This window comes from Oncorhynchus tshawytscha, linkage group LG22 (assembly GCF_018296145.1).
Source record: "Oncorhynchus tshawytscha isolate Ot180627B linkage group LG22, Otsh_v2.0, whole genome shotgun sequence".
NCBI classification, from domain to species: Eukaryota; Metazoa; Chordata; class Actinopteri; order Salmoniformes; family Salmonidae; genus Oncorhynchus; species Oncorhynchus tshawytscha.
Genome location: NC_056450.1, coordinates 9,824,234 through 9,849,187, shown reverse-complemented (window position 1 = coordinate 9,849,187; position 24,954 = coordinate 9,824,234). Strand labels below are relative to the sequence as shown.

At 39.8% G+C, this 24,954-nt stretch overlaps 4 protein-coding genes across 5 annotated transcripts in view; all 4 read right to left on the bottom strand.

The window, feature by feature from the left end:
* Nucleotides 1-24,583, bottom strand: part of LOC112221728 (homeobox protein Hox-C3a) — a 42,589-nt gene extending 18,006 nt beyond the window's left edge. The window contains exons 1-2 of one of the 2 annotated variants that reach the window (XM_042303697.1): nucleotides 24,084-24,583; nucleotides 7,791-7,839 (exon numbers count right to left, since the gene is read on the bottom strand). The gene's annotated coding sequence lies outside the window, so the exon portion shown is untranslated. Of the gene's footprint in view, nucleotides 1-7,790; nucleotides 7,840-10,775; nucleotides 10,936-24,083 lie in introns of those variants that run through there. The other variant, XM_042303696.1, reaches the window with a different exon arrangement.
* On the bottom strand, nucleotides 1,187-3,278 carry LOC112221729 (homeobox protein Hox-C4-like). Its single transcript, XM_024383995.1, has 2 exons — nucleotides 2,705-3,278; nucleotides 1,187-2,153 (listed from the first exon to the last, which is right to left on the bottom strand). The coding sequence occupies exons 1-2, from the start codon at nucleotides 3,144-3,146 to the stop codon at nucleotides 1,786-1,788; spliced, it is 810 nt and encodes a 269-aa protein (XP_024239763.1). The 5' UTR covers nucleotides 3,147-3,278; the 3' UTR covers nucleotides 1,187-1,785.
* Nucleotides 11,516-14,994, bottom strand: hoxc5a (homeobox C5a). Its single transcript, XM_024383551.2, has 2 exons — nucleotides 14,328-14,994; nucleotides 11,516-13,320 (listed from the first exon to the last, which is right to left on the bottom strand). Exons 1-2 carry the CDS (start codon nucleotides 14,821-14,823, stop codon nucleotides 13,103-13,105), a joined length of 714 nt encoding a protein of 237 aa, XP_024239319.1. The 5' UTR covers nucleotides 14,824-14,994; the 3' UTR covers nucleotides 11,516-13,102.
* Nucleotides 16,013-18,252, bottom strand: LOC112221402 (homeobox protein Hox-C6a-like). The gene is made up of 2 exons (XM_024383550.2): nucleotides 17,571-18,252; nucleotides 16,013-17,074 (listed from the first exon to the last, which is right to left on the bottom strand). The coding sequence occupies exons 1-2, from the start codon at nucleotides 17,977-17,979 to the stop codon at nucleotides 16,767-16,769; spliced, it is 717 nt and encodes a 238-aa protein (XP_024239318.1). The 5' UTR covers nucleotides 17,980-18,252; the 3' UTR covers nucleotides 16,013-16,766.
* Nucleotides 24,584-24,954: the final 371 nt, after the last annotated feature.

The window sequence follows — 24,954 nt, the reverse complement described above, 5'->3', positions numbered from 1 at the left end:
TTATTCCACAAATGAAATAATGTTTTGGAAAACTGTTAACTGAACGGTCTTTTTCATCATGCAAGACATGGTTACAGGAGAGAAATTGCACAATATGAGTAGCCTATGTATTATTAGAGTTGCATGGTGACAATAAATCCACAACACTGCCATATAGTCCTATGGAAAATCCCGCCACGATACTTTTGCAGTGTCGGCTACTTACCAAGCGCAGAGGTGACGATGACGTTGCTCGAGCGCCACTTTTTAAAAGCATACTCTTCACTTTGACCGGGGAGGTCTCAGGGCCCAACAGACATAGGCTATTTTTATAATGACAATCTCAGAAAACTAACATTCCATTTTATATCTGTAGAAATGATTGCATATTGAGAAGGCCTGTGTGCATGCATATAAAAAACTATTATCAAATTATTGTTTGTTTTTTACAAGATATTCTATGAAAATCTGAGGCAATGCTCGTGGATATGATACTAGTACGATATTGTGTAAACTATAGTATACTTTATTGTCCACGATAAGGCGCCCATAGACTTCAAGTTATTGACTTTATTAGAAGACAAGAAGAACAACCTGTAATTGGGGCAAAGGGGGAATTAATAGCAACCCATACCATCAACACAAATGATTATTTGGTCATATTTTGACAATATGATACTGATTTGCAGAGTTATATGCAGCAATAGGTTCAGTAATGAGCAGGAAACAGGGCTCCAGAAAGTCAGGCACTGGCCTATTCTACAGAGGGAGTCTGGTTGAGGGCCTGGTTGAATGGCTTGCCATGTTAATTGAATGTCCTTGAGACTAATGAGCTAGCATGTAGGGTAGGACGCATGCAGCCAGGCTATAACCCTTTATTTGGAATAGAATCATTGATTATGATTGGATTAGGGATTAGGTCTATTGTGGAGTATTAGAAATTAAGGGGGAATATGAATGGTGAATCTGATACACATGCCAACCTCGAGAACGTTGCAAACGGACAACTTTGCCAAACAAATGTTAAATGCTTTGTTAGGCTGAACTATAAAGGAAATACAGTACTTGGTCAATTGTGACTTTCATAACATTTTGAAATAACGTTCACCAAATCATAGGATGAGCTTCTGTTATCAAAAGAAATTACACTTGACCTCGATTGGTCATGAATAAAATCCATCCAAACATGAAAAAAAACTAGTAGACATTCACTGTTTTATTGACCAATATGATTATCACAAATACACTAAACTCTGTTTATTGCATTTTACAATAACCTGCTAAACACAACGTAAACACCACAAACTAAATTGTAATTCAAAATCCTGTTTTTGAAACACGCGAAGTAATTCACCTTGCAATATCGATGTTCACATCGCGATGTTCCAGCATTTTTACCAAAAATAACTATGATAATAATGATATTCTTCCAGTGTTCCCCTTAAAATAAATAAATTGTGCATTTCACCTTGGGCAGCAGGGCAAACGAATGGCCCACCATAACATTTAGATCAAATGTAGGCCTACATTTTTTTTCCTTCATTCAAAACATTTTCTCATAAAAACATCATTTTGATTCAGCATGAAATAACTTAAACCCTGTGTCGCGTAAAAAGAATCCATCGGTATTCGCATAAATCCATGCTATATAACATGCATTTTATATAACTTTGGACTTAAATGAAACCACACAAATAGCTACGAAAACAAAATATATTCTATATGACTGATTCTTTTATTCTATAAATAATCAGTCATTTCTCTATCTCCCTTCTTGAAGTGTTTTTGTGTTTTGTTTTGTTCGCCTTATAACGTTGTAATATCCTCGCCATCCTCTCCTCCGGAAAGTTCATTTGGAATAATGGCACCAGTGGCCGAGGAAGTGGCGACAGCGCCGGTTGATGAGGTTGTGTTGGACCCGGAGGATACGCCCGTGGTGGAGGATCTCACTTTGGTGTTAGGAAGCCTATGGTCTTTTTTCCACTTCATCCTGCGGTTCTGAAACCAAATTTTGATTTGTCGTTCGGAGAGAACCAATGTATGAGCTATCTCAATGCGCCTCCGCCGAGTTAAATAGCGGTTATAGTGGAACTCCTTCTCCAATTCTAAGACCTGCTGTCGAGTGTAGGCTGTCCTAGACCGCTTGGAATCCGCTCCATTGTAATTCGGGTTCGCTGGAAAAGGGGAGAAGTAAATAGAAAGAAAGAAAGAAAAGCAGGGAAGGAGGGAGTAAACAAGAGTGTCCTCAACTGGGATATATGATGGGAATGGGCAGAATAAATGGCTAGATATGGTAGTTCTGGTGTGAGAAAGAATCTAAATGGGAAGTTAAGAACTTGTCTATCTCTCTGTAATTAGGAGACACTCACATCCAAGTATGCGCTAAATTATTAATGCAAGATTACAAAGCGCAGTCTTTTTTCTTTCGTTTAATCTCTCCCCTCTTCTCTCCATCGCGCACATAGGCTACATAACAGCAGAAGCCACATGGTGATACGGCTGCCAAGAGTATACCTCGGCTATAAAATTTATGGTGGGTGTAATTACCGACGCGGAGTCGTAAATCCGCCTCAATTGTGCCATTTCAAAAGCTTCTCCCCTATCGTAGCAGGGGCTGGGAAGGAGATGGGAGTTAGAGGCACCGATAAAGGGAAGGAAAGGAGGAGAGAGGAGGAGAGAGTGGAGAGAGAGAGAGAAAAGACAAACACAGAGACAAGTTGCCTACCAGTGCTGATGTGAATTTTCTTCATCCATGGGTATACCACGGGCTGCTTGGAGGAGGCTGAGCTGTTTGGATGCTCCGGTGTAGCTTGGTTGCAGGCGGAGGATGCAGCCGGTGGGGTGGTGGGGGACATGGGTAGCTGTGGGGTCTCACATGAGGCTGGCTGCCCTTTCCCTGCAAGCAGGTGCGCAGTATGGGGTAGTCCATGTCCACTTTGCGTGTCAGGTTCAGGGATGCTTGCACAGTTATATTGGCGCTCTTGGTAGCTCGCCCGCGGAGGGTATAACTCCTGATGGTGATGCTGGTAACCAGAGCCAGGGTCCCTTGCGCGGCTGTAATATTCGGGGCTGTGGTCGGGGATGTAGCTGTTTTGTGAATATTCCTCGCATGGAGGAAATTTCGGATCAATGTAGGTAGAGTCCATCAAATACGAGCTCATGATCATTAATTTCTGGAGTGGAAAATAATTTTTCTAGCTTTGTCGTTTTTCTGCTCCATAAAGCCCTCCTACTTGCGAGCAGCCCTGTAAAGTTACTTTTACCACGTGACCCCACGGCCCAATAGCAGAGTGAGAGGTAGTCCCCGGATAAGGAACCAAAGGTTTTCGAACGTACCTTCGGTCGCCATTGTGGGCATCATCTCTCTCTCTCTCTCTCTCTCTCTCTCTCTCTCTCTCTCTCTCTCTTTCTCTCGCTGTCTCTCTCTCTCACGCCATTTGTGTCACCAATGCAAATGATCAAAACAAACACCTCTTATGTGAAGTGTACCCTGTCATTACAGTTCTATTATTATTATTGTGATCATCAGTATCACTATTATCCAGAAATAGAAATGGAGGTAGAGTGATATATGTGAATGGACAATCGCACGCAAAATCTCAATAACAATTGGGTTGCTTACTGCAAGTAAAACAGCGGCAGGATTACCTCATTCACAAAAATAAAGGCAACCCTATCTAAAAATATCCGGCTGCTGCCTTCAGACAGTCCATGAACGTTCGCGTAAATCGTACATGTTATGCAGACGTTCCAGTTCCAACTAAGCGAGAGTTTTTGAAATTAGAATTGGGCCTAAATCAGGGGAAAGAGGACACCAGAGGTACACCAAATTAGTATACCAGTATACACGAGCTTTTTAGGTAAAAACAACATCACGAAGTATACTGAAGTACAAGTACACATGTAATACTTTGCATTTTGAATTACTTTCAAACAAGGTCAAACACATTTCACTGCTTTAAAATAGTATTACGTAGATGCTAATGATAATGAAATTATCACTGACATTATGGTTGAATTATTGCAGTATGAATTTATACCTTTCTCCGTCGCGTTCTCTTTCTCTCTCTGGATATGTACAGGTCCATACATTTGAATAAGGCACTACATAGGTATGACATGGTGATCCAACTAGTAAACAAATCAGTGTTACGTTACTCTGAAATGAGTCTCAGGGAGGTGTTTTGTCCATCGTGGCTTCATCTTCTTCAACACAAGTGGCTGTCTAAGTGCACGTGTATAGGTTATTCATTTGACATCAGCCCTAGCATGCGGAGCAAATAGCATCATCCATTACAACCCCCATACAATGTTGTGTTCAGAAAAGTAAATCATTGCAGATAAAACTGTCCATTTTGAGTGGTATCACTTGCCACAGATGCGTTACAGGCGCAATTATACTGTAATTAACTGTTGGCCAAATGTATTCGTGTTTTGTATTCCATCCTTTAAATTATGCACGAGACCACATTATCACAGGACAGTAGGCCTACACATAATCAGTCTGTGAACTTTATGGCTCAATAGACTAATAATAAAAACGAATAATAATAATAATTTAAAATACATCTAGAATAAATTCTAGCCTACTACGACAGGGATGGATTATAAGAACATGAGAAGGATCAGAACACGAGGTCAATCACCTGCTTGCTAATCAGCGTCTAAATTCGAGGTAGTGGTCTTCTTTTAGTCATTTGTCAACATGATCTGGTGAAAATAACATAGCAGGGCAGATGTTTATGGTTTGTTTATGTGTAGAGCGCGCCCGCCATTTTTATTACTTTCGGCAGCGATGTTTGAGGCGTTTTATGGGGCTATAGAACGCCGTAGGCCTAAATCAGTCCGCTTTAAACGATCGCTGGTTGCTTACATGTTTTACTAGTATAGGCAGACTTGTAGTAGTATACCTTTGCTTCCAGATAGCCTACTGTACAAATATATGCCTTTGAACGTCATTACAATGCCTGGGCCTGGGCTTCTTCTAGACAATCTTAGATTGTTTGTAAGTTAGACACATATTTTGCACAGACTTCTTCTGAGATTTATGGCTATTCGTGCCCTATTATTCATGCTAACACGTGACACAACGCAGCTATAACCTACTGAATAGAAGCGACAGTTGAAGCAGACGATTATCTTGACAGACGTGGGATTTCAGTAGCCCATGTATTCCTGTAGAGACGTACTTGCGATTGTAATATATTAACACAAATTCGGTTCTACAGGGTACATATAGACAACTAATGAGTATTTTCCATTGTAGCATGAAAAGAAAATATCGAACTGCCAGAATTCTGTTAGGTGAAAATCTGTCAATAAAATATCTGCAGTAGCTATTTTCTCTCTCTCTCTCTCTCTCTCTCTCTCTCTCTCTCTCTCTCTCTCTCTCTCTCTCTCTCCTCTCTCTCCCTCTCACACACACACACACACACACACGAAAAGAGTAGCCTGCCTTTGAGGTTAGTCGCTCCTCTGAACTATGAATATTCAGCCACAAACACGGTGCACGGTGGGTAGCCTGCAAAGCGCCGGCGTGACAGCACAGATGAAAAATAAGTTTCTATTGTCCCCAACGATTTCTTGTGCTCGCCTGCCTCGCTATTACCATACTGACCGCTCGGTAACCTCTCTGGCTGCCATCCTAGAAGTTAATGAGAAGACGGAGATGAAAAATGTATCGTGCATGGTGTGAGTGTGACCTGTTTCAAGAATCTAATAGTCTACTGAAATGGTGAATAGGTATATTCAACCGAATAGCCTTGAAAACGCCAATTTAATCTTCACGTTTTTATTGATGCACAATTAAAAGATGAACATGTTCAGATGACTTGTGAACAAGATCATGTTATAGATATAATATAATATCATACATTGAATGGAATGGAATAGAATCGGTAACCATTTAGGATAGACAAGAGAAGAAGAAAACATACACACTTTCTTGCTCATCTAACATTAGCATCTGCAAATCTCGGCATATGATTAAGCAACAAGGCCCGAGGGGGTGTGGTATATGGTCAAATCATTATAATGTACGACGCAACGCAGAGTGCTTTGACACATATCACAAACCCCCGAAGAGCCTTATTGCTATTATAAACTGCTTACCAACACAATTAGACCAGTAAAAATACATGTTTTGCCATACCCATGGTATACGGTCTGATATACCAGCTTTCAGCCAATCAGCATTTAGGGTTCGACCCACTCAGTTCATAATTAGAGTTTTCGCACTACCCCTACCACCCGCCCCCGCCTTCACAGGCCCGTGCACGCCCCCAGGTCTCATCTCACCCCAGCTCCAGTGTTGTGGACGCTTTTTAATATTCGTTAGACAGCCTGACCTGCGTTTCACCCCTCACGTTTGACTTCCAATAGTTCACTGCCAAGGATTATTGATGGGCGAAAAGCAATGAATTCTTTCTCCCCACAAATGGATTTCAGATCTCTCCCCTAGTTCAATAACTAGTTATAATGTAGAACTACAGAAAAATGAGGCCCTTAGGCAAACTCATTTGATGTTTCATTTGTTAATGGGAAAAATGGTGAACCTTTCTTTTCCGTCACATGAACACCTTGCAGAGAACATCTCTTTCACAAACATAGGCTGCACACTGTAACAGAAAACTGTAAATGATACTGTAATTGTGGCTATTATCAACAGTAATATATTCTGAAACGTTTTACTGCAGCATACTGTCAATTATGGTGCATTGTGGAAAATGTTGTAGTTGGGGAAAGAATTGCTGTATTTCGAATGGCACTCAGTATGCCATACCGTATCTTTGGAGCACTAAAAACCCTTTGACCACTAGTGTGGTTGCATGGTAATGTAGTTTCTGTCTCATTTACATATTTTGAGGCGTGCATTGTAAGAGGCCATATTTGTTGCACCCATGAGTGAGAATGCGGTACCAATTGAACTCCAATGTGGTTATAGGGCCCCAGAGGCAGTCAGTCTTAAACCTCAAATGGTTGAGCATTTTGCCATGTCATTTTGATCTGTTTTTCCATGCAGTTGCTGCCAGTTTAGAAACCGTTGTTAAGGCCTCTAGAAGTGTACGTAATATAAAAACCCAGATATGAATTGGTCTACTTTAACGTGTAAACAATTTACTTAGCAGTCAACCTGCTTGTACCAATCCCTTGTAATTACAGTAAAATACTCTGAAATACGATCTCCTCCCCTCAATTAATTTCATTCATCCATTCACTCATTCTTTCAGTCATTCATTTCGATTATGGTAGCATTTTCTTTTACGGTAATGTACTGTGTGTCCTTACACAGTACTTGCTTTGATACTTTGTTTATATTACAGTAGGTGTGCTGTAATATTACATACAGAATTGTACTTTCCACCTAGATGGCTGTAAACTACTGTCAAATTCATAATAACCCTTTTTATAGTGCATATCTGTAACACACGATATGCATGCAACACAAATTCTGTAGGCTACAACATTGATAGTAGGATAACATAAGATTCGTTGTTCTTTCACTGACTGATTGTTATAAATAGATATCTTTCAGAAAATTAGAACCCAACATGTGTGAAATAATCTTTATGATGTTTATATAGGGTAATAACGAGTAATTGTTGTAGAATGGAATTTGTGTACATAGGCCTAGTTAAAACGAATTTCTTAGCATGAAAGCAAATAGCATATTTTTGCTAATATCACCTCGCCCAGTGCATTTCACTGGCTTGGCTATTATCAGGGAACACTGCCCTCTCTGTTGGCTCTGCAGGAAGGGACCGAATGGGGCAGGTAGCCTATTGTTTGTGCAAAAATAATAAACAACTTACCGATACTGTACATATCCCCTTCATTCTGTATCGGTCCTCATTTCGTTGTCTGCAAAATAAAATAACAATAAAAAACAAGATAATGAGCGGGATGAGATACTAGAGTTCAAACGCCCGATTGGCGCGGTGGTCTAAGGCACTGCATTTCAGCGCTAGAGGCGTCACTATAGACCCTGGTTCGATTCCAGGATGTGTCACAACCGGCCGTGATGGGGAGTCCCATTGGGCAGCGCACAATTGGCCCAGCGTCGTTAGGGTTTGACCGGGGTAGGCCGTTATTGTAAGTAAGAATTTGGTCTTAACTGGCTTGCCTAGCGAAATAAAAAACCTGTAAAAGTATATATATTATTTCATCCCAAATTATTCGGAATGGTTTTAATAACTGCCCTAAAAAAGTGTAGCCTATGATGTCCTGAAAAACAACAGAAGGTAATATTGGACGGTCAAGATAGTATTTTTGTATTGTATTTTCAAACTTCACAACTAAAAAACACAATGGACATTTTCGTTTAGAAATTATCTTTTGTCGCAATAAAAAAAGAGGGAATTATCTAATAAGCAGGTTTAAAAAGGCTAAAATACTGTGAATTACAATATTTTATGTCATAGAAAAGCAATCGATACCAATTAAGTCATATGTCACAAATCCCCTTTTTCTAACGACAATATCTATTCTCTCTGAAATCTCCCTGAAATGTCCAATATATATGTGGCCTAAGCCACATAGGCTTAGGCTACAACTTTCCCCATTAATAACAACAATGTTAGTGTTCTTGACTTTGCATTGCTTGTTGTATCCTTTTCTCTCCATTGCCACTTTATCCTCCCAACCCCTTCTCTCACATCCCCCTCCTTCCAGTTAATTTCTAATTGAGGTGAGGTGTCCCAGAAAAAGCTATAACAAGTGTGTGATCTTCTAGAATTGGGGCCGAGGAGAGATATTAAGGACAGGTCGGTTTGGGGTCGTTAAACTGGATTTATACATTTGGCATTTCCTTGGGCAAAAGTTATATTTATAGAAATCCCTCGACTTCGATTCAGACCATGCTGATTAATGTTCAATTGTCAAAATGAAGATTTTGTCACCGTATTGGGTATATTCAAGCCTGAAGCAAAAACGAATTTGATTGTACATCATAAAACTTGCAATCTCTACAACTGGAATTCGGACCCTTTGTTGAAAAAGGGTCCGTTTTTTTCTGTTTTGCATCTGTCTTACATTGGGCAGTTTTTGGCACTGAAATGAACACACTAAGAAATCCAATTAATGGCATAGGCCTGCATGCTCAATTGTGTTTAATTCAATCTCATAATGAAACAAATTCATTTCATAAAGTGAGATTCATGTAATGTGAAAATATTACAATATAACAAACCATTAAGTTAAGTACGCAAACAAATACAACATAATAATATAGTTTTCTGTTCATCGAGACATATTTGTTGGCTTCTGGAGGTGGGTTCCTCGAAAAAAAAAAATGAGGCAACGTTCTCAATGCCTCACAACTCTTATATTATCTAAACTTGACAGTGGTTTTCTTATTGGATGAGTATTTGCCAATCACTGTGATGGAATACAGTCAACCGGAACCGGAACAGTAAAGAATAACTGAGTTTAAGAACAGTGAAGAACTTAACTCCATTCCAATGAATATAATGCAGGTGAATCCCCTCTTTAACATCCTTATGCGCCATATGGAGGTGGAGCATGTTAAATAGCACCCCCTATTGGCTTCCTCTCTCTTCATCTAACAGGAATTATTGGGAAAATACTCAACATGAACCCATCAACTCACTGCATCATCAGGGCCCAGAGTTCCTCCTTGACCCATCTGTGAACTGACCAGGAAATACTCTGGGCCATAATTACAAGCTACAACATGGGGCCCAGAGTTCATTGGCAGGTCACACGAACATGGAAAACTCAAGGCAGCACAGGATCTTACCATCTTACCAATATCAACCACACAACTTTCCCAAGTAAATAGTGATGGATACAATATTACAATCGGGACTAAACTTGTTGCTCTGCTACATCCAGTTTGGCTTCAGAAACGTTTTCCACACCTTCCACTACCTAATCCATTCCTCAACTACAAAAACAAACATAAAATCACAAACATGTATTGATTAAGGGATGGATGATGTTTATCCACTGAACTTCTAACGTCACAGGCATCAACTGGGCTGCCCTGCAAAGATATTAGATGAAGCATTGATGAAGCATTGAGCAGGGACGGTGAAGCATTGAGCAGGGACGATGATGACACACTCTTCAGTCTCTGAGTCATCAGTATGATTGCTTCAGCAGTACCTCCTTCCCTATCCCAACCAAGCCAAACCTGCAAGGCGGATTGTTATATTTATTCAAGTAGCAACGAGTTATTTATGCACATGGCCAAGCTCTGGAACCTGACTGCAATGGTTTGGATAGCAGCTGTTGCCTATGTATAGGCTATTGACATCAACACACACACAAACACACACACACCTACAGAGTCTCTCTCTTGAGTCTCTGACAACTATGTAACATATTATAGAATAAAGCATCTGACCATTGTGCAGCAAAGTGGAGTTGGCCTTTATCTAAAGAAGTATATACTCCGCTCTGTATAAAGGTGCATGCCTAATGAATAAGAGTAGCATAAGTAGAACACACTCAAGTGAAGCTGGAACAGATCTCTCTTTCCCAACTCTACTCCCATAGCTTCATTTTGCCAGTGGTAAGGGGAACATGCATGGATGACACACGTTTGTAATCTATTGGAATACATTTTGCCTCTAAGGACCAACAAACAACAAACAGAGTCAGATATATAAAATAACGATTGAGTGTACAAATGACAAGGGATGAATATCACAACCATTTTAAAACAAATCCCGTTTCTTCGGAAACATCAAGCAAACCCAACCACAGCACCAAATACAAACGAAACGCTATAGTTTGACACAACATGCTGGAAAGTACAAATATTGTAAACTTACTGGAGCGTTTAAGGATCCATTTGTGACTGAGAGAGCACAGCACCACCATTACAGGCAGACTAGTCCGGGCCAAGGTAATCCACACTAACTGCCACACAGCCCTTTCTTCCTCGGATAAGAGGAGCCAGCAGCTGCGATTCCGGACAGTTAAGATTATATATGATGTGTATATATCGAGGGTTTGTCAGCTCTTCCAGGCCATAAAACCCACTTTAATGGCACCACGTGCTCCGTATGCACCATTCACAGGCCCCGCTAGAGGCAATTGGCATAAATAACCTTCCAAACTTTAAAATACTAAAAGAAAGAGATACCATAAAGGGGAATTTGATAGCCCTACATAGGCTAACGTAGCACGGTTAGGCCCGACAGTGCCATTGAGAAAGCAGCCCATGCTCTGTTGCATTTATAGACCTAGCAGTAAAAAGGCTACCTGTCTGCGAGGTGAGTGAAAATTATATTTTTTTCATTTGAGACGATATTTGCGACAGGACATGGCATCTGAACAATTGTTGTCCCTGTTAACCTGATTGTTTTGGTTAAGCCATTTAATTAAACTATTGTTAAAATTATAGTTCCACGTGTCACTGGGCCAGCAGTGGGTCAAATTCAGGTCAATGCATAGTTTTGTTTCAATTTATGGTTTTGTCTATATACACAGCCTGCAGCTCCAATATAGCTTACAATATTGACCCACGTGATGAAATGAATATATACTCAAAGCACAAGAGATAAATACATTAAGTCAACCGTTTATTATTTTTCCACTTTCAACAAAAATGTCCATTCATTATAGTCCACATAACAATTCACATTTCATGTTGCTGCAGGACTATTTTCATGCGGTAGCAAACTAGGCTCAAATGAAGATCCTACATTTCATTACCATAGCTTTTACATTTGATCCAGAATGCCCTAGAAACATCAAAGTATGTAGGTCGCCAGCCTCTATAGAGAAGAAAGTTAGTCTGCATTTCAACCCATGAGAATTTAGTAGCAGCTGGCTATGTGCCTCTATATCCTGTTAAAACAGGGACCATTTCCCTATCGGTGGTGGAAAGGTGGATACCTAGTAATAACGTTTTATTAGGGCCTTAAACTTTTATGTGCATGCGTTTGTCTGACAGGGATACTGTAAATTATTGAAATAGACGGTGCGGGGACTCGAATCTGTTTTTCAATACCAAGTGTGCCTACACATGTAATGATTTTTTAAAAAGCGACACGAATGTGCTGGTATATGGTATGGGAAGTTTATTCAAATGGTCTCTCAACACCTGTAAGCGTTTTGATTGAATCACAAGCTTCAACATACCATGAATTATACAATAGGTCTTATAGCTATTCAGATAATCCAATATGTAGCCTACACTGTTGATATCTCCGTTTTGGAAAATGTTAGTGTTAGGGTATATTTGTACTTCTATAGTTTTATAGAATCATCCAAAGTCTTGATATTACATAGAGACTAGAAATAGACGACATGTACAACACATTTCCATGTCTGTTGACAACTCTGGACATTGATTACAGTGAACAATAAGATACAAAATCAGTAAGAATCTGAAATTGGAGAAACGCATGTCGATGGTTCTTCAGTTGAAGGTTATGGACATGGACATCTCAGGCCTATTGGTATGGGTGCTGTTCTCAAATACCATCACGAAACTCTTCAATAGTTGGTTGGACATAATTACAAGCAGATCCCTGACCCTGCTGGTCTATGCGTGTAGACAATCTATTTGCTATTGTAAAAGTCAACCGTCTATTTATATCGTCTGTTTTTCTTATTCGTGTGTAAGACTCTGGCCAAATATGAATTTTAAAACATTTGGAAAAATCTAATATTTTCGTGATAAAGTCTCCTCGTTCTCATTGGTACCCCTCAGTAGGCTTATCAGTCATTTACATGATCATAATTATTATCTCAATGCTAAGGGTATAGGCTATAGAATGTTTATTTGGTGTCTATTCCATTTTTGAATGTAACATGAAAGAGTGAGTGGCCTTATAGTCCACAGCTCTCCCTAATTCTTCCAAAGGTCCTGACACAATCTTTACATTAAGACAACACATTACTTTATTATTATATATATATATTTTTAATCTTAAATGTTGTACAACCATTAAGCAAAGAATACAAGTCCACATATAAAGTGCCAAACACGAAATATGCAAATAATGTAATAGTCCATAACACATAATAGGGTCTGATTCTGAACACGGCCTTCACGTTTCAAATCATGGTCTCTCTTTCTCTATTTAGGGTAGGCTTAGGCCCTACTTCTTTTAGCTGTTCGTCTCCAGATCAGTCATAAACTCCATGTTTATATTGAATCCTTTGATTTGAGTTTCGAATCCTTCTTCCACTTCATACGTCGATTCTGGAACCAAATTTTAATTTGCCTCTCGTTCAGACAGAGGGTATTGGCGATCTCAATGCGCCTGCGACGGGCGAGGTAACGGTTGAAATGGAACTCTTTCTCCAACTCCAGAGTCTGGTAGCGGGTGTAACTGGTTCGAGAGCGTTTACCGTCAGATGATTCTGAAGTGGCATTAGAGAAAAACAAATAGGTGTTAGCCTACATTTGAAGTAAAAAATCCAGAGCTGTCGAACATTATATACATCTTATACGTAAAAAAAAAAAATATGGCTCGAGGTCAAACGGTTTGGATGACCTGAGAATGAAGACTCCTGTGAGTTACAGAATGCAAAACCATTCAAATAATGAACAAATGGTAAAATGGCCTTGTGACTAAATCCCCAAAAGTGAAACGATTTAAATTCAGGTTAAATTCGTTTTTTGTGTGTTTTTTAAAAAACTAAATAATGGAATTGAAATCAAGGGATAACGTCTCTGGGATGACAACCAATTTTATTCTAATTATTTTTCATTGAAAGCAAAAACTTTTATATTCTGGCACTTGTTCATTTCAAATACCACTTGGCAAAATAAATTAGTTGCCCTAGTTGAGGGAAATACAGATCATTGTTACAAGAACACTTGCAGAACTATAATTTAAGTCTTGAACACAGCACTAAATGCAGTGCTAATATTTAGTGGCTAAATCCCAATGGGCAGCTAGTGGATGTTGGACATGGCAACATGAATGCCTTTCCGCAGTTATATCTGGAGCTTTCCAGGGTGAAAAGTTCACACGGAGGTCAGGGCACTGGTTTCCCCCCCGAGAGTTCAACTAGACTAGGCTATACTCTCATTTTAGACTAAAATAACCTGTTTGGAAACGAAAAGTACTTTCAGCCCAACAGAACTCTCATTAATACTCGTTCATCGTTTTCTTCAATTGTTTGTTTCTCTTATCCAATTATGCAGCAATCAATCTAACCGCAGATCATCTCTTCACAGTAACAGAACAGGTTTACGAGCAATAGATGCCTTTGTCAAAATTTATGACCGCCAGTTTTATTATTTCCTGCGTTTGGCCAATAAAACTCAAGAGGAAAAACTGTGAATGGACAAAAGCAGGATAGCAGGCGAGAGAGTGAGTGAGGGAAGTAGTAGGCTATATACATTTTACAAATAAGTTTACCGTGGATCATGTGTAGTTTTGTCATCCAGGGAAAAATCTGCGGTTGCTGTTGATTGTCTTGGTGCTTCTTCGAATGGATTTGATGTTTTACAGGTTGCATAGTTTCGACTTTGATCGCGCTTTCTTCGGTCGTAGTTCTGGGGTTTTCGACCACCTCCATTTGCATTTCATTCCCTTTGCTCAGTATACCGTCACTGAGGCAGTTCTGCACGGAGTTCCGGGAGCTCAAGGCTGAGTATGACTGTGGTCGTGTTGGAGATTGAGTGTCCGTTTTGCCTCGCAGGCTAGAGTTCATCTCTTCTCGTTTTAGAGAGTTTACAGTGGCATCAGAGGAGGTGAATGTTCCGTTGAAATCATGAAGACCTCCGTTATAGGCATAATTAGCTTGATCGAAGTCAGAGAGAGAGCCATAACTGCCTAAACTATTCATGGCGCTACAGGAGGATGCCTCGTGCGTTTGCTGCTTAAAAATTGAATTTGCTACATAGGAACTCATCTTATACGAAAAACAAAACACACAAAAACGCTGCAGAAGAGATACATGAAGTAAAAACTGCAATAGCCTATAGCCTAAATATTTTATCTGGGAGTAGCCTGGGCTAGATATTTGGCTCTTGTATTGTTGTTTTTATTGGTTATTGCTTTTCCTATGAAGCTCTTTGGAAGTTCAAGGGGTATCTTTCCTAAAAAAAAAAATAAGCACGATTTATAGGTGGGGGAATGGTATTTTTTTCTTGATTCGACGCGCACTGCCCAAATATGGGGCATCTGAATAGGATCACGTGCTGATGTTGGCCAGTCATACATTGGCTTGATACCCCGGGGGTATATTGATGAATAGGAGGAACGTGTCCGGTAAACTTTGTGCTGTGGGCTGTTGGGGACCTTGTGGGGTCTTTGTGAGGAAAAGGGCGAGACTCTAAGACAAGAGCGTCATCTGGTGTCTGATATAGGGCAGGCCAGGGCGGTCATCTCATCTATGCCCCCTCCATAATGCCCTTGCCTTGCTGCATCATATAGCATACCAGCCTCTGTTGAGGGTGGGTGCGGGGTGCCCCATAGAGGCACTATGAAGAGCAACACTGATCGAGCAATGACGTGATTGTTAAGCAATAAAAACGTTAAATGCTCTATAGTAGGCTATAATAGTAATAGTAATAATAATAATAACAATAAATTAACGGTTTGCTATTCGAGGAGCCATTATTATATTTAGGTTTGTCTTAATTTGGTTTAAATGTAGTTTTATAGTCATCCCAGGAATCCATATAGGTCCACGTGCCCAAAGTGTCTATATGACAATGTATTGCGCAGAATAAACAGTCACCAAAGCCGATAGACTAAATGTTTTACCAGCTATCAGCTTTTATAGCACAATATCATATTTTCCTGGCTTGTGGTCACGTTTATTTTGTTATGCCAAATTGGTTTCAGTTCCAACTTCATTTTGGAAATTGGATAGGCTATATGACTAAAAACAATACGGGTGCTTTCTTAAACCGTAATATGTCAAGTAACAGGTTATTCATACATGAGATACCTTGACGAATGACCAATCAAACACACAACTTGTGCAAAAAATGTCTTCTCTGGATTATATTGATGTGAGGTAAAGTCACTCAGGTGTCCACTTAGTCTATTGTGGATTTACATACCACACGGACGGAACTGTTTTGAAAACATTTTATTCAATGATACACAAAACATAAATTCACAACCTTAAACAACGTGATTGATTCCTCTTGTATCGTTTCTCCCTTTTTATTAGGTAGTCTTGGGTAACCATAAACGGTTATTATGCCAAAAAGTGGTAAGTGCAACGTTAAGAGAACATCCGTTTAAGCAGCATAATGCACACAAAACCCTCACAGAGTATATGGGAATACATAGAATATATACAGGCGTATCTACAATTTAGGTAGTGTAGTTCACCCCGTGAGAGCTTTCAGGATATTTGCAGGAGTCATATTGCGATGGGATTCATGGGAATGTAAAGATTCAAGTACATTAACACAAACGAAATAAGTATGCCTGAGCATTTCCTTCACATTTGGAATGCTTATGCCCTATTGTGTTTGTAAACCATCCCCAACACTGACCTATGTGAATTGACTGAAGTAATCCGAACGATATATTTTACAGTGTAAATGGGCAATTCTGGAGGGAAATGATGAATGTTTCACATTTCACAACACAAATAGCATGACTATGACAAAGGACATTATGCCACCAGAAGTAAACAGCTATCAGTTAACTATATGCTTTTTCCAGCCTAAAATGATCCGAATTGCAGAATATTGCATGTTTTTACGCGCGCGAAGGCTACGAGTTTGTGAGAGAGAGGGACAAATAGCAGAATAATATCATGCAGGGGAGTTTGTGATCTTTGAATGGCTAGGTAGTTTAGTGGAGTTTCATGATTTCGTTGTAAAATGTCTTTCATTCTTTCTCTTTCTTTTCCTCCTCTTTCTCCTCTTCCACGCTGTCTCGTTCCTTCTCCGCCGTGGCCCCAGTCGATTCACTTCCCGTCACCGTCGACGTCAGGCTGCTCTCTTTCTTCCATTTCATGCGACGATTCTGGAACCAAATTTTGATCTGACGTTCTGTCAAACAAAGGGCGTTTGCTATTTCGATACGTCTACGTCTGGTTAGATAGCGGTTGAAATGGAACTCTTTCTCCAGTTCCAGTGTTTGGTAACGGGAGTATATCTGGCGTCCTCTGCGTCTGTCTGACCCATACCCAACTCCTGTGCAGAGAAAAGAAATCATAATGTACTGGATTACATTTCTATGTCAAGCCATTATGTGAATTGTTCTGACATAAATTGATGCAATTACCACAATCTAGATTAGACATCATGACAAAGGTACTGACAATGTGATGGGAGCATTTCATGTAGAAAATAGCCTATCTCTGGTCAGGGTAGAAACGCATATGGCATGCAGTAAAATAAACACGATTCTCCAAACCATGCATGAGACTTAATCTGCATGTCCAATATCTGTTTGTAAAATATACGTAGCCTATGCAAATTGTTTAAACTAAATGTATAATAGTTAAATATATCATCGTTATTTTGGGAAACTGTTGGAATAGTTACGCACACTCAGAAAAGAGGCCTTCTACAGGGCGAGACGATACAATGATGTTTTATGGGGCCATAAAAACGAAGATGCTCTGTTGCTAAGATATATCGTGAAACTGGCTCATTTACTTAATTTATTTGTTGTAGTAAAACTCACCGCTGTGAGAGTTCATTCGCTGCATCCACGGGTATATCTGGACGTTAGCTTTCTGCTCCTGCGATCCACCTCTGGCTTGATCCAAACTGTACTCCTGAGCAATGTGGTTTTGTGCATTCAGTCCCATGCTTGTTGTTTGTCTGCAACTGGCAAGACCTCCATCCTTGTCTTGAAGAAACACATTAGATCCATGATACTCATAGGATGCCCGGCTCGGCCCAAAAACAACATTGTCTTGGGGAGAATAGAAAGGATTTGCGTATATCCGATTCTGGGTCACAGCAGCCCCATACGACGAAAAATGTCTCACTGTGTCATAAGTGGTGGAATTTAGTGGCACGCTTGGCAAAACATCTTGACCACCGGATAAATGGCAGGAGAGTGACGGGTTTGCGAAATACGAATTCATACCTTGCCTGCAACCCTTCTTCTTCAACTCTCCGCACTTCTTAATCAGTCTTTTTTCTCCACTTTCCCCTCTCAGTAGCTCCCCCTTTACCTTTCCCTTATTCTGGATATGTTGCTGGATGTTGCTTCCTTTCACCCTTTCGCTGCTTGTATAAATAGACGGTTGCTTGAGGTTTCAATATTATTAATTTCCAATCTCCGGTTAGACTCACAAACCCGAGTGTTATAGCTGATCGCTTAGCTCCAGAGAGAGGCAATATGACAATGTCAGCTGACCATTCTCCACCAATTGAGAGCAAGGAAACTGTAGCTTTTAGCTAACCAGCTATAGCTCTAAAAATGCAGCCAGAAAACGAATGCATTAAGTTAGTGGGGCATAGCAACGCATGCATTAAGTTAGTTGGACATTCCACACTGAGCAAGAAAACAAGACAATATAAATATATAAGCGACGTGTATATGTCTGCAATATCAAACTGCTGTCCAGAACCAGAATAATCCCGTCACTGAATTGGCATTTTAGTTTTTTTTAATGTAAATTTATAAATGGGATAAATAAATTGATACCTATACATATGTTTTACCTGCTTATGTGGCATGGCGTGTGTGTGTGTGTGTGTGAGTGCACGTGTGTGTGTGTGTAATACACTTACACACAAGGACAATGTAGTTCGCACGCACATATTTGAAAATTGTGAAAGCCAATAAAGAGTACAATCTAATATGTAAGATAATGTATCGTTTGTCCTCGCCGCTGTGTACATATTCAGTGTAGGTTGTATCCAAAGCAGATGTTTATGTAGTGGTAGCGCTCTCATAAAGCTCGCGTGCTCTGTTGGTTCTTGTGTTTTTGCTGGGCAAGAATTTTTCACATTCTTTCCATGTTTTACATCGTGTATGAATTAGCATTACATGACTTGAAGGTAATTATCGTGCCTCGGCTCTTAACGGGTAATTCCGATTGCTAGGGGGAAGGGCGGTGGTGATAAGAATGCGTTTAGGGTCTCTTCTGTGAAGGGCAATAAAACCAAGTGAAGTTTCTCAGCTCACCAACAAATAACTCTGTGTATAGCCTACATAACGATACATCCTGAGCCTTTGAAACGAATGCGTTGGATTATAAACGCAAGAAGAATAACAATATTAAAAAAAAGAGAATTAGTGTTTAATTGTATTTGAAGTTACTAGCCTAAGTGGTAACCGTTTAGAACACTTTTCCTGAAAACCCAGAAATCAACCGTGAGTAGAGAATTGATCAGGCTACGTCAGAGGATATGTATCCACAAAGCACTGTTATTGAGATGGTAGGCGATATCTTTACGGATACAATCACATCTTAGAAATGTAGAGTTAGGTATTTGTTTAGTGCCAAATTGCGCTAAATATAAGTTATGTGAGTTGACTTCACAAAATTATTACATTGATTAATGGTAGTAATGGAATTTTAGTGTCGACGGTATGCTGTACATCGTACACAGAGGTGGATATTTTTAAATAGCCCAGTGCTTTAGCTATAGATCTATAATTGTGTGCTATGGGGGCCTGGGACATATGCTCGTGCGTGAGTCAGCTGGAAACGTTAGGTATCCTATTGTCTAAAATGACTGACAAGAGTAATTTATCAATGAATGGCAACCTGGATTAAAAAAAGTGGGCTCCTTTCTATAAGGTAGGCTACTCAATTTGAGGTACAAACCCGACAAAACTATTATTCCAAAAATGAATATTCCACATTGAATCCTTTTGTTCTCCATGTGTGGAAAAACTCAGTCAACAATAGCCTACTGCAAATCCTTTTACCACTATCTTCAGCTCCAACACACAGCTGCATGTAAATCCATTCAGATTGATTCATTTGATTGTTCAAACAACCGTCAAGCTATTCGATAACAACACGTTGGTTAGAGAACGATATTAGCTAAAGATCTGATTTTTTCCCCTCAATAATCTATAGTAACAACGTCTAGTATTGAAAACAATGACATAATTCACATTATTGAAACCACAAATGTAGGACATACGTATTTGACAAGGGGATGTCTACGCGTAGGCCTATGCAGTCTACAATAAAACGAATCTTTAACTTGCACATAGTAGGTCTATTTTGCTGGGCTTCTGTTGTCGGTTCTAAAACAGGCAATAAAAGCTAGAACGGAAAGAAAGACGAGGACGTCTGTTGTGCAATAAAGGCTTCCCACTGGATTAACCGCCATATGTTTACATCCGCAGACTGACAAAAATGACACAAATAGGAAAACCAAATAGGAAAACCCAAAAATATCTGTATTCCTCATTGTAAACATTATTACATGTGTGTTATGGTGTTAACCATTTGACAACATTTAAGTCAGTTGAAAGTGCGTCATAACTCTCAGAAACTAGGTATATAGGCCCATGCCTATGTCCTTCACTTGAAATGTTCTATGTAGTGAAGATGCTTTCCTTATGCTCACAACATTGCATTTCACCAGCCTACATAAATTGTATCCCCATTTTGCGAATAGAATTACGATTCTCCTCCGACACTCAACTAAGCCAAAAATAAGTATGGGTTTCTAGCACTTGATGAGAACCATATAGCCGAGCGCGCTTCTGAAATCAGCAATATTCATAACGTATCACCATCACGTACTTCAACGTGTTGTCAACTGTGACAGATGAGATGACTGAGAGCGAACCACAGTGACTATTTGACTATACGCTATATGCTCTCTTTGGTATTTCACGTTTTATACCTCTCTGTAGGCTACAACATCTTAGTTGTATCCCTTATTCGACATGGTTGTTTATAAAGCCACTATGATTATTTGTATTTTCATATCATGGAGTTTGTGGTAGTTCCATTGCATAATTCACAAGAGCTGTTGGTATGCGGTATAGTGATGTGAGATGGGAGAAAGAGCTGTAGGCATAAGTGTTTTGGCAGCCCTCAAGACAAATGACGTGGACTCATCTCAGCTTTTGAAGCAGAGAGGAAAGAGACCGTTTGGCCCGTAATTCTTTTATTTCTTTGAAGAAGAACATCTGCACTGTTGCACTTTATGACTACCCCTACGCGTGTAGCTAACTATAATACTACTACTACGACTACTACTACTACTGCTACTACTACTAACAATAATGCTATTTTTGACCAAACACAATATTATTATTATTATTATTATCAGGAGTTGTAGAAATTCCAGAACAATCCAATTAGGCCTAATAATGGTAGCCTAGCCCATCACTGCACTGGGTTGAATTATAATTTGTGTACATATGAAGCTGTAACAACATAGGCTAACACATAATATCTAGGCTACATTAGCCTACACTGTTCAGTTTGCCACGTTTAACAATTTGAAGCAGAGATGAACATGTGTCGATCATGTGGGCCGGGAAGCAATGTTTTCTGTTATCAGCTTTCTCTTACTTGACCATGAGGAATTCATACTTATTGCTGGCTCTGAACAAACTTTTATAAAATGATGTTCATCTTTTCCGGCCAATTTACAAATTAGGTCTAGGCGCTATGCTGCGTTCATGTTACGCACTACGCTAATCAGAGACTAGGCTGTTTTAAGGAGACCAACAAAAAAATAACACATCGTAAATCATGTTAATAAGCAAATATCTTCTTGTAAAATTGATTTATGATTCAATAGCAATGTTTATTAGTCATTAAAAAGTTTGAATGAACAGCGCTTGGTCCTATTGCAAGTTTCAAAACCCCAGGAAAAAATACACTCCAGGCATTTGGTATGCCCATTATTTTCATGTGTATCAATAAAGCATAAAATCATCATTTATTTCCTTCTTAATTTGCGTGTTTGTGGAGGCCTATGTATCTACAAACTTACATCTGGAAAATTCTAAATTCGTAGGATTTTTACGATTGAGTTGGGTCACTCGTTATTGTACGACGTTTTGAAGTGCAACGTTAGTTACGATGGATTGGGGAAACATGTTTCGCATATTGGCAGCACATGACTTCTGTGTTTCATTTTACTGATCTCTTTCTCTCTCATTCAAGGGAACCTGAAGAGCTGCAAAAGGTGTACCCCACGCGGCAAAGTGCAAAAAGAAACCATTGGAAAAAGGTTCCCGCACAATGACCTGCAGCAAAATCTCATTGAGGTGATAGTACGACTCAAACGCACCTGCGACAGGCCTATCCACTTCGTCTCATTTCAATTAGCCTCACACAATATCTGAAGTGATTTGGAAAAATCAAATATGCATTTTTGCCAGCTAATGTTTTTACTTTAGGCTATAGCCTAACTTATAGTGAAAAATGTAGTTAAATACACAATATGTACCCCCCCCGCCCCCACAGACAGACACACACTTTCACAGCTTTGCCATCACTAAACATGCATTCAATGTTAATTTTGTGTAAATGAATGTACAAGTGTCTGCCATATTTAACTAAATATGCACAGGAAAGGGCCTAAGTCCCATTCACCACAGTATACACTATTGGCGAATCCAACAATGATGATGTTCATGCGTAAAATATCGTATATAAAGCGTAACAAATAAACCTTAGCAATCCGATCGACGCGCAAATTATAGGCTAGTTTAAGCATGGATTTCTGAATTAAAGATCTTGCCCTATGTGTGCAAATTATTGTTGTTGTGAAATATGATCATGATGATTATTGTGATTATGATTTATAGTTATATTAGTATTATGATTTTGACCATGTTTGCTGTTGCTGGTGTTCCTCCAATAAATATAATTCAATTTTTTACATTTGTTGTGTACAGCTGTTTTCATTATTGTATGAGAAAATAACAGGTTTAAGCCATCTCACAATACAGATATCAATTCAACATGGTTCCCATGCCACACGTGACAGTTTAAATATTTCAGACGAGGTACCAAGCTTCTTACCTGACTATTTTTATATAACTAATGAAGTCAGTTAAGAACACATTCTTGTTCACAATTACGGCCTACCCCGGGGTGTACCCGGGTGTATCCTAACCCGGACGACGCTGGGCCAATTGTGCGCCGCCCTATGGGACTCCCAATCACGGCCGGTTGTGATACAGCCTGGAATCGAACCAGGGTCTATAGTGGCAGTGCCTTAGAATGCTGCGCCACTCGGGAGCCACTCGGGAGCCACTCGGGAGCCCGATGACATGTTCAGACATCTTTCTATCCGCATATTTCATTTATGTATTAAAATGTATCCGCACTAATGTGGCATATAGCCTGCATAACTACCAACCACCGACCAACGGTCACCAAACCCCATCACTCCCCCCACACAACCTCTCAACTCCGCTGTGGAAGAGGTGGGCACAAGGGGGCACTGTTAGTATCAGTGAACAACAGTATTGTGTTTGTTTGTTTGTGTGTGTGTGTGTGTGTGTGTGTGTGTGTGTGTGTGTGTGTGTGTGTGTAACATAGTATAATACTACACGATCTAACATTGACTTTTCACACTGATTAGATATATATACTCTCACCCATCTTTTTTGCAACTAATGTTGCCTATAGATAATTACATATGCAGTCAGCAATTAGAATAGATCATAGAAGAAAGGCCACTTAGACCAATGGGGAGGGCCCAAAACATGGTTCAATGTAATATATAAATAATCTGGAAGAATGGAAAACAAAGATTAAAACTGTTTAGCACAAATCAACACGCCCCCCCCAGTGGATAACCTCACATTATTAAGCCACTCAAGGCAAGCTACCTTCGATAAACAAACCAAAACTTAGAACAATTGATGATTAAATCTAATTCTCGATGGTGTGTCAGTGATTTTCTGAACAGCGCACTGTCAAAGTTTGGAGGTAGCCTACTATAGGCATATAGAAATAACGGAGTTTACAATAGCCTACAGGTCAGGTCACGAACACCCAAACTACACAAAATCAAGCTTTTCACTGTAAGGTCTACCTACATCTGTTGTGTTCGGCGCACGAGACAAATAAACTTTGATTTGATCAATAGCATTCATATTCAATGTCTTTTCCCTCACTTAGGATATCTGACCCCATATAACATGTATGGCATAACGTCTCAAATCCCCCTTCTCATAGATAAGGTTTAGTTCATTAACAGTCAAGCCAGTGAGGAAGGATCACGGAAGGAACCGCTTTCTTACCCGCGTCTGCGTTCTCCCGGTTGTCTATAGTGACGGTGACGCAAGCTCGTTGGCCCATCGGAAAGGTATGGGGGTGATGCTGACGAATAGACCTCTACACCGCTACACCGGGCGTAGCAAACGTCCCCAAATCTGCCAATTGATGGAAGAGCAAAAAGCTGAATTTAACAATTAGGTAAACACCGCGTAATTTACAGTCCGCTTGCTTTCTCTTTCTCTATTTCTCTTTCTGCAACCGTTGGGTTGTTCTTCCTCTGGGGTGTACTCTAGACAGGGGCTGGTAGAGACGGTGACTGTGGTGAAGCCATTTCTGACCGCGAAGCATGAAGGAGCACGTCGGGAAGGGGATGGAGCCTAGACGAAACGCGTTCCATATCAAAAAGCTAAACTATTGTATAATCTATACTCTAGGAAAATACGCTATTGGCGAAATCATTTCTATGCCCCTGCTGAGAGAGCTGCTGATATTACGTGAGGTCCGAGGAATAGACAAAGGCATAAAGTTCATGTTCACAGAGCGGGTGTGCCACGTGGCTCGCTGCAACCAATCCCTGAATGGATTGAGTCGTAAACTTTTATTACTCAGCTGTAAATTTCTCCCCTAAACAACTAGGAATGTGTTGCACACCCTAGAATTTGTCTCTCTCCTTCTTGAGGATACAATTCTCTAGGCCTAAATATTGGTTTTTATAAAGAACAAAACGAAAGCAATGATATGACAGCATTCCCCCATATGTTACTTTATCTATCAATATCTCAATTGATCACCAATATGACTGTTGGCCGTGAATAATACACACACACACACACACACACACACACACACACACACACACACACACACACACACACACACACACACACACACACA